At 34.8% G+C, this 10,618-nt stretch overlaps 1 protein-coding gene across 1 annotated transcript; it reads left to right on the top strand.

Annotated features, from left to right (window-relative positions):
• The first annotated feature begins 1,379 nt into the window (after window positions 1-1,379).
• Window positions 1,380-10,199, top strand: LOC107877902. The gene is made up of 5 exons (XM_047393582.1): window positions 1,380-1,534; window positions 3,227-3,433; window positions 7,972-8,193; window positions 9,310-9,468; window positions 9,760-10,199. The coding sequence occupies exons 2-4, from the start codon at window positions 3,334-3,336 to the stop codon at window positions 9,420-9,422; spliced, it is 435 nt and encodes a 144-aa protein (XP_047249538.1). The 5' UTR covers window positions 1,380-1,534; window positions 3,227-3,333; the 3' UTR covers window positions 9,423-9,468; window positions 9,760-10,199.
• The last annotated feature ends 419 nt before the right edge of the window (window positions 10,200-10,618 follow it).

Raw genomic sequence — 10,618 nt, 5'->3', positions numbered from 1 at the left:
GATTCGTCTAATAGCTAAAATGTATTTAAGGCCTCAATACACATCAAACTTGATCATAAAACTACCAAATAACTAATATTTATTTATCATTATCTTGAATCATGATTCTACTATTGGTTGGGATTCTCGGGGTATTACATGTGAGGGTCATGGTGTTTGGGATCGTTGTGAACAATTCCCAGGGGTTTTTATAAACTTGGATGTTTTGGCACCCGATTAGGGGAAGAACTTGGACAAATGTCTTATAGATATAGGTTATGATTTTTGACTTTCTCGAGAAAGATTTGGCCATACTAAATACTTTTGTTGATTTATATTTCGTAATTTATTTATTACATAGTTGACCAAAGAATTTGATTTGTTGAGAACTTAGGTCGCCACAAACTATAAAATATTTGTTACTCTCTTTCCCAATTTAAGTAATTTCTAACCAGTAATACTCACTCAACTAGACAATATTTGTTATTTCTTGTTAATCAATGTGTATTCGATAAAATAGATATATGAACTACACTTTCTATTAATTAAATTTGTATATGATAAAATAGATATATGGGCAGCAAAACAATATTCAAAGTATTTCTAGAATAACAGTAAAATAAAATGAACAAAATTAAATTGAGTTCACTATATTCACAGTGTGTGTCCTTAAGAAAATTATCTTCGACAATGTATCCAAGATAATAGAATATATTCTTGTTGAATAGAATGATTTACTCACCAGTATAGTGTTACAACAAACTCTGATAAACAATGAACTCGCTGAACAACAGTAAATCACAAAAAAAATTATGAACTACAAAAAGAAGAAGAGTAGAAGATTACAAAATTTGTAAGGAATATCTGAGGATTTATCATGTATACATAGCCATCAAAGTACTAAAAGTTGTAACCTTTCCGAAAGGTGAAAAGGCGGAAAAGGAACGATAATAAAAAATCTATTCAAATAGGTCAAAATTTGGTGAGAAGTTTTGAATTAAGTAATGATTAAATATAAATAAATTTGATCCAAAAATGTCTCTCCATCAATTTCAATTTTGAGATTGAGACCAAGCAACAATAACACACAAGACATGTCTTCATCTCAATCCTTTAACAACATGACACAGTGCTTTTATATTTAAGCATAAGAAATTTTTACGACAAGAAAAAGGTCTATTTAAGACCAGCATTTAGGGACAAGCCAATAATTTCGTCGCTAAAAGTATACTTATTAGGACGAGATTAAATTTTGATCCTTAATACTATACTTTATTGCGAAGGTACAAAATTCGGTCCCTAATGTTTTTTTAATTGGTCCCTAATTCTTTGAGTGTGAATAACACCAAAATAAAATTTTAAAATTTTAATAATTTATTCTATTTCACTAAGGCGCCAAATTCTTTTTACTTAGCTTTTAATTAATTAACATTCTGAAAATTAAGCTAAGGTAACAAATTAATTATAATTTCTCATCATTCAATCCTCTCTATAGCAGCCATACGCGACCAACATCGATCATCGACGACGTCGGCTGGACCAACCAATTGTAGAGGTAAACTTGAATTGGGCTTCTTGTTTCTTACTTTTGGTTCACACCCTTTTCAAATTACTCAATTTTTCACTGTGGGATTGCACTATAAAGCTCTTCTTGATTATGTTTAGTGGTGGAATTGCAGTAATATTACGTTATAGGGTTCTTACTTTTTTTTATTTTCCCTTATTTTTATCTATTTCTTGTTATGTTAACCCTTTAGATAATGAGTATGAACTTGGATTTTGTTATGATTTTGATGTTTAGGTGGTGACCATAGGGGTTTTTTTGGATATGGGCGTTTCTGGTTTTCTTGATTTTTGTTGTTGTTTGATGGGATTGGTCAACCAAACACATGGGTTTATGGAGTTAAAGGGTTTTTTTGTCTACTTTACTTTTGTGTATTGTTAGTTTGGGGTTCTGTGTTGTTTCATCAAATAACTTGATTGTGTCTAAGATATGGGGGCAAAGGTAGAGAGAGTGTAGTCTGTGTATATCTGATTCTTTTCGGACCCCATGTATGGGATTACATCGAGTATATTGTTGTAGACATGTGGTTTAGGTATAACTAAGGAAAGGATTGCCTAAGTCCAAATGAGCAGATCACTAAGTCCATTTCCCAAGCTATGGGACATGGAATCCAAATTGAAGTGAGCGATGTAAAGATATTCCAGTTGAGCCTACCTCAATCCCAAAAGTTAAGTTTATGACAGAGGAATTGTACAAGTATAATTAAGCAGACCACCAGTCCTTCCATAACTAATGTGGAACTCGAACCCACTCTATCGATTATTGTTGTTGTCTAAGATATAAGTGTGGATAAATTGTCAGGGTTTTATCACATTATGATCTTGATCCTATTAACTATTTCTGTTGTTCAAGTAGGAATGGGCATTTTGATTTAGTGGTTTATATGTATGAGAAGAATTCCTTGGGGAGAATCTTTTTAAGCAGCTAAAGTGAAAGGGGATCCAACTATGTTCTTAGTATTATTTATATGAGAAGGAATCAAAGAGCATCAACCATTTATTTTTGCCTTGTGTAGTGACTTATCAGCTGTGGTAACTATTTTTAACATGAAAGATATCAGAAGAATCATGCCAAAGCTTCCTGGAGAATTGGTTACTTCCGGAAATAACATTGGTGGAAACATGAGATAGAAGAAATGGTGGAAGACAATTCCTGAATGTATTTGGTAGTCTATATAGAAGGAAGGGAAAGCAAGATATTTTGGAGATAAAAGTAGCTCTATTCAGAAAATTAAGATGAGCTGTGTATTTTTATTCAACTTTAGATGTAAAGAAATTTTAGAAGCAGCAGACTCACATTATAGTCCTTGTAAGAAAGGATTCACTTTTGTTTTGTTTTTTGAAATGTCATATGGATCCCAGCACAGACTTTCTTCCGAGAATATGTAATGTTGTTTCCTTTCTTAAAAAAAACAAAAAAGGAGTTTCTAGTGAAGTAATTCTTTTAAGAACACTTGTTGATCTTATGTAAATCTTATCCCAGTTTATGGATACTCCTGCATGCACCTGTTGGTATGATCTTACAGGGGTTGTTCACTCTACAACCTTCTTGTCCGCATTTGCTGGAATCCTTCTAGTAGTTTATGTTTTTTATGCCTCATACATCTGGGAGTCCCTGGGATTTTTTTTATGCTGCTGGTTGACTTGCTTAGCTTTATGATTAATTTCTCTATCTCAATAAAAGGCTGTCGTATGTGCCCACCGAAAAGTGCCATCAAAGGACCATAATCTTGTATATTGGGTAGCTGGGGCTCTCTTAGGCCTCTCTGTATTGCTGGAGAAGAAAGATAGATGTGGAGAACTTGCGTTGTATGTTCTTCCTCGAGCTGCAGATTCTTTGTGGTATATACTAGTGAACTGTCATTTACTTCCGGATATCAAGAATGTCGAGGTATATTATCTCATCTTTCATGCAATTTGGTGCGTTTGCACTGTCGACCACTTATAAAATTTTATCTTACAGTTTATGACTACTAATTGTCTACTTATATAATTAAAGCATATCATGGATAAATTGAAAAACTTAAACTATTTACGGGAAGTTTGTTCCAAACCAAGCATATGACAAGGTAAGATATAGAGTTTTTAACATCTTGAAAGTATATGTTTCATGAAGTCTTCAAAATTATTGACGGTGGCGTGTCGGATCCCTCCAAAAGTAGTGCATTTTTTAAGGATTTAACATCTATGTGATATCACTTTTGGAGAGTTAGAGCAACACAGCTGAAAGTAATGCTTCATACAGAAAGCTTGATGGGATGATGAAAAGGAGAGAATGTTGGCTTCTTAGGACAATTTTCTTCTTGCAACCTTTGTCTAAATACTTCTCTTTTTAGCCGTGGGTCTATGAAAAACTGCCTAAACTACCTCTCTAAGGTAAGGTCTGCACACATCTTATCCTCCCCAGACCCCAGTTGTGGGATTACGTTAGGTATGTTGTTGCACTTGAAGATGCATCCTTTTTTGAGTGCAATGACATGCTAGAGCACATTATTATCTTTTTGTTTGACTATTACCTGGTTTCTCTCTTGGGAGAGTAAATACACCAAGTAGGGTGCAACAAGACTAGTATTAACATGTATGAAGGTCTCTCAACATCCATATATGCATTTTATTTATCAAAGAGTTGCTCAGCCTGTTACTCAAAGTGGTTCAGTTAACTATTGTTTCTACTTGTTGATTTGGATTGAAGGTTACAGCTCTTTGGCCTTTGAGTAGGAATTGTGTTCATTTACTAACTATTCTAATCATTCAGATACATATGTTTGTAATGGACTTTACAAGTAGTGGTAGAGCCTGGATTGAAAAAATTGGTGAAAAGTTGGAAAGTCTGTGTTCCGAAGTTGATGCTAGATCTCAGGTATCATTAGTTGGCCTTCCATATATTTCAAGTTCCATTTTCTTTCTTTGGCTTTTCACCTGTTACTTCTTTTTGTAATACCCTACCCTTCTCCTAGTTCAAATTCGTCTCTAGAACATCAAAGATCTTTCTTCAAAGATGAATATATTTTATTCCATATGAAATTTTTAATATTTTAAATTTTTATCCCGTGGGAAATCGAATAAGCTTTCCATAGATACCAAATTCGCCCAAATCCAGCACTCGGGCGAAGAGTTAGAGCCATTTTAGTAATACAGTGTACCACCTAGTACTTTAGCACGTCGCGGAGCAAGCCAAAATGGCAATTGTCAAAATCCATTAAGCCTCCGCGATTCTACCGCATCGCGTCAAGGCTCAGTTTCCCAATTGTCCAATTTCCAGTAAGCTGGCGCAATTATGGCGCGTCGCGCCAGGATGTAAAATTGGGATTTTTCTTGTTCTGGATTTTAATTCCAAGGGAAAGAAGGTCATTTTAATACCCCTATATATATTTTTTAACACGATATTTCTCATTATTTCACCCAAATATACTAGTTTTCTCTCAACTTTCTTCAAGAACAACCATTAGGGGCTCAAGAACCAAGTCATCAAGATTCCTCCGTAAATCATCCGAGAATCATATAACCAGGTATGTTAGATGTTGATTCTTGGATTCCTTCCACCCAAGAAGCTCAAGAATCCTTTTCAAAATTTTGAGGTTTACGTATTTATGAAATTTCATGATTTATGTGTATTAGAGTTCATGATTTTGTATTGTTGGGTTTTAATTCATGACTTAGACTATCAATTTCAAGAGTTGATTCTAGTGTGTGATGAATTGTATGATGTTCATGATAAACCCACTTCAAGTGGCATAATATTGATGTATTTATGATAATTAAGTATAGAATCTGTGGTATAACCAAAGCATGCTCTCCATATGTTTGATAGAATGCTTAAGTAAAGAGAATAGTGCCCTTTTTAGTATGTTAAGCATGAAATCCCCAATTATGTGATAACTAGTGCATGTCAAGCGTTTGTTGAAATTCTTTAGTGAATTTATTATGATAAGTTGCATGTATTCTTATCCATGTGTATTCCTTATTGAACAACTATAAGATATTAGTATGCATTCCCTATACATTTACATGTGTATGACATTTAAGTGATTAACGAGATATCGTATTGATTGTGTTGTGAATGAAAGTCCATGGTCATGATTATTTAAGAATAGTTATGTTTTACTTTTATGTTATAGAGTCCTGGGGTATTTATACCCAAAAAATTAGCTGCTATCTAGAGCTAATGTCAATTTTCACGATAATCTCAGTCAAGCCATGATCCTTAGAACTCGATCAGCTATAGAATTCAGTACTCTCAGACAGTTACAGAACTTAAGAAATCTTAGTAATCTAAGTATCATTAGCATTCCAACTTCAGTTCAGTACTCAACTCAGATCTTAGTAGTATTCAAGAATTCAGTTTCAGACCTTAGTAGAATTCAAGTAATCAATTCAGAATTTAGTATCATCCAGTTAGATAATGAGATTCAGAAGTATTCCATCAGATAATGGAATCAAGTAAACTCAGTCAGATCAGTCAAGTAAGATAATCCAGCTCAGTCTAGTATAGTCCAAGAATCAGTTTAGTGTCTTTCAGTTGGGAGTAGGAACTAGCACCGAGCGAGTGCAAGGATGGAGACTTCCCCATTAGAGAGGCAGAGTCGTTAGTAATAGTCCCTGAATTCCAGAACTGCATCACCAGAGGAGGACCAGGAGTCACCCGTTAGATTAAGCTTGACTGTCATATTGCCTTAAGCTTGACTTCCTGTTCAGAATTGCCCGTTAGAGAGGCTTGACCATAGCAGAGGTCTTTACCCGTGGCACGGTATTGACACCCTTCCAGCTGGGGTTACAGGTTGGACCCTACTAGATCAGATTCAGGGCATGTCGGTTAAGTGAGAACTCTCACAGTTGCAGTTTCAGTATCAGTCTTCAGAGTAGAACTCAGAAATCAGGACTGTTAGATACTGTCACCCATCTCAGTAAGGAACTTAGATAGTTCTATAGATCTATGGACCACCCGCTAGATATGCCTGGTCTCACATAAAGTTAATCAGTATCAGTACTAATAGAGCCGGAGACCACCCGTTAGATAGGCCTGATCTCAAACTCAGTCCGTCATTTTTATTATTAAAAAATTCGGAGATCTTCTGCTAGATAGGTCTGATCTCAGATATAATCATTCTTTATCATTATTAGTAGATTCAGAGATCATCCGTTAGAAATGTTTGAACAGATTTAGTCAGTCGATAGTAGCAAACTAAGAACTCAGTCATTGATATGAGCAGATTCAGTTAATCAGCTTCAGTATTATCAGTTTCAGAGATCAACCACTAGAGAGGACTGATCTCAACTTTAGTACTCAGCCATCAATATTAGAAGATTCAGTTATTCAGTATCTCAGTATTAGTAGTGAGTTCAGATGTAAAGCAGTATCCGAGTATTAGTATTCAGAGTCACGATGATTTCAGTTATGGTTTATGCATTCATGCATATGTCCTCATTCAGTACTCTCATGTTATTCAGTTAAGCTATGTTCATGCATAAGCCGTTGCATTTAGCCTTACCTCATCTATCATACCAGTACATTCAAAGTACTAACACATATTTTTCTCTTGAGCTATGGTGTCTTATACCATAGGTTCCAAAGTGTGAGATCCAGAGCACCCTTAGTAGTGCAAACTCAGTCAACAGCAGTAGACGTAGCAGTGAGTCCTCTTCATTCAAGGATGATCCTTATTTTACTATGGCATTAGACTCACTTTATTTTCAGTAGACGGAGTTAGTTAGGGACATGTCCCATCAACTCCATAGTTCAGATAGTTAGAGGCTTTTCAGATAGATGTATCAGTATTCAGTGTTCCATTTTGAGTATTTTAGATATTTTGAAACTTATGGCAAGTTTTCGCCAATTTTTCACATTTATTATATCATATTATGCAGTGCTCAGGTACAGATATCAGTAGAGGGTTAGCTTGTGGTCTTTCGGGATCATAAGTACCGTGTGACGTTTCGATTCCAGAAAATTGGGGCGTTACACTTTTAGCTTGCCTTTTTCTTGGCTTTTTTTTTTATTTTCTTTGCTTGTTATCAAATTGGAATATATAGATCATTTCATGTTTTGGGACATTGCAATTGGTGCTTTCATGCAAATATACGCATAGAATAAACTAGCATAAATTTCATCCGAATGACCACCTCATTGATGTCCCTATTAGTTTTTTTATTCCTGCTAAAATAATGGATCTACGAAAAAGGGTAGGCTACAACTATTAATTGTGGTATCATGTAAAATCAGTGAACCTCTAGTTTTTGTTTGAGTTCTGGATATTAAAATTAAGTTTCTGCCAGCTTCGGTGTTCCTTGATATTCTTTTAATTAGTTTGTTAATTTTGTGTTAGAAGGAACACTTTGGTTTGATCGAAAGCCAATTGCAGATGACGGGTACAAATCTGAAATGATTTTGTTCAGAATTTATTCAATAAATACTCCCTGCATCTTTGTCAGATGCCGAGGTGGAGACCAGTAATTTATCTTTAGAACAAAATACAGAAGAACATCATCCAGCTTCTGAGTTGTTGAGCATCAGTGTGCAAGAAGATAATAAGAATGAACTTTTCTGTCCAAACTCATCCTGTCCCGAGCTAGCTGTGGAAAATATGGAAGGAACACATGTTGATTCATCACTTTCTCCACAAGTAGATAAGAAGATGAACATGTCTGTTGAAGGTAATTTGGAAAAGGCACTCTCTTTTTCTGGTAAAAGTTCAGCATTAGTTGCTTCTACTGGGGAAACTTTAAAAATGACATTACCATCTTGTAAGGGTGATAAAGGAGTTGAAGGTCCTGCCAAATCTTCATCAAGTGCATCATCAGTTGAATCCCTAGAATTTGACCCTTCTTGAAAAACGAGAAAACTATAAACTTCATGGATCTTGGTTTTAACACTTTGAATGTCCCATCATTAACTTGTTCAACTTACTCTATTGAGTCACAAAAAGGTGTTGTTCCTGATTTTGACGAAATAAATTCTAATGCAGCACTTCAAGCAGTATCAAATAGTATGTCTTCCCTAGTATTTAGACTAGTATATCTTCTTGTTGGTTCTTTTATGATGCTAATTTCCCCATTATGGTATAATTTTTTCTCCCTCAATTAGCACAGTGTTTCCTCTTTTTATTAGTAACCTTTTTAGTTTTTTGTCAATTATATATGGAAATACTTCCTTGGTATCTCTGACTACTTTTCCTTTTTTTTTTTTTTCTGCTTTTGTGCTGATAATAAAATCTTCTTCAAGTAGTAGGTTAGTTAGAAAGCATTGCTTTGATGGACAAGGTAATTGCTGTATGTGAAACGACTCGTCAAAACAAAGTTGTATATAGAAAACTACATAGAATTGATAATTGATTTCTGATAACCAGACATGACCACCAATACTGTTATATCCTTTTAGTCTGGACTTTACTAATGCCTAATGCTTGTTTGACTCATTTGGAGTCACTGAAACAATCAACATTCATACTGTCAATAATACAATTGTATCTCCTTTTGCTTTTGACTTTGTTTTGGTATTTTATTGAATATTGATATATTCTTATTGATTCAATAAGCTTGATGGAAGTGAAATGGGATCTCCTTTTGCTATGTTCTTTATTAGTTCTAGCTCTATTTTCTTCTAATTTTTTTACCCTCCTTTTTAATGTTATGTGCGGTTAAGTTATTTCCTTGGTTAAACTGAATAGATCCATAAACAATCCTTCCTGGTTTCACATGCCTAAGGGAGAAGTGTACGATTGAGAAATCATTGGCCTTTAAATCTCCGTTTCTAATAGATTAACAATGCAGGAGCGTCTGTTGAACATACTGTAAATGAACCAGCCATTGACTCGGTTTCTGAAGTGGACTCGGTTTCTGAAGTGAAGTTTGATGGAAGCTGTGTTCTGGTTGATAAAGGATGATGTGTTTTCAGGCTCTGAATTCCATGGATCTCATATCTCTAATAAGGTTTTGCCTGCTTCTTTCCCCTGATTTTATCTTTCTGCACCAGATGTCGCCTTTTTTTTCCCACTGATCTGTTTGGCTCCTTCGTGTCACCTTCCATTTATTTTCTTTATTTGTATGTTAGTCATTTATCTTTGGAAGTTGGGGTTGAGCGTGCTTGTGGCTAACTGAATATGAAGCGTTACAACATTGGACGTGGAGTGTGCTAATTTGTGGTAGCTGATACTTTGTATCTGGTGTACTGTGTGTATCCTGTATGATTTATGCTTTTATCTTTGACGTGAATACTTTCAGGATGTCATGGAAGTTCCACATATAGCAGCAGATGATTATACATATGAAGGTGATGCAATAAAAGGATGGCTGTAAAGTAGACACGATACTTCTCCAATGACAAACCTCAAGCTCGATACCTGTGATTTGATTCCCAATTATGCTCTCTATCGCACAATTCAGGAATGACAGCAGTAGTGCTAAAACTCATTCAGGTCTATAATGCCTTCTACAAACAAAAACAGCTCCAAAGATGAACTATATATACTGATATAGAAAGTTATTCATGTCTCGTGGTAGTTCCACCGAGTTAATACTTGGATTTGAGTTATTTGAACTTGTCAGGTAAGTATTAAGTGTTACTACAATATTGAGATGTACAGACTTTATCACTATGTATACTAGATTTGATTCTCGATAGCAGTTTGATATAAATTGATGAAATTTATTATTTTGTGATATATATTAGGCTCATTTGTGATCAATTAGAGACTAGAAATATTGTTCGTCTTTAAATGTTTATCTACTACTCGTCCTTAAAGTTTGATTTAGAACTAGAATATTGCTCGTCTTTAAAAGTTAATCTACGATCAGGATGTTGCTCATCCTTAAAGGTTGATCTAGGAAAAGAATTTTGCTCGTCACTAAAGAATATTCGGAATGAGAAATACCATCGCAAAAAGATAATTACGATGGGGTAGTTAGTCTATTTGAGACAAGAAATACCATCGCTAAAAGATAATTAGGACAAGGTAGTTAGTCTATTTGGGACGAGATTACTCGTCGCAAAAGTAATTAAGATCAGGTAGTTAGTCAATTGAGACAAGCTATACTGTTGCTAAAAGGCAATTACGACCAGCTTTTTTACCGTTGCAAAAGG

Source organism: Capsicum annuum, chromosome 7 (genome assembly GCF_002878395.1).
Source record: "Capsicum annuum cultivar UCD-10X-F1 chromosome 7, UCD10Xv1.1, whole genome shotgun sequence".
Classification (NCBI taxonomy): Eukaryota; Viridiplantae; Streptophyta; class Magnoliopsida; order Solanales; family Solanaceae; genus Capsicum; species Capsicum annuum.
This window is presented reverse-complemented; position numbering and strand designations above follow the sequence as displayed.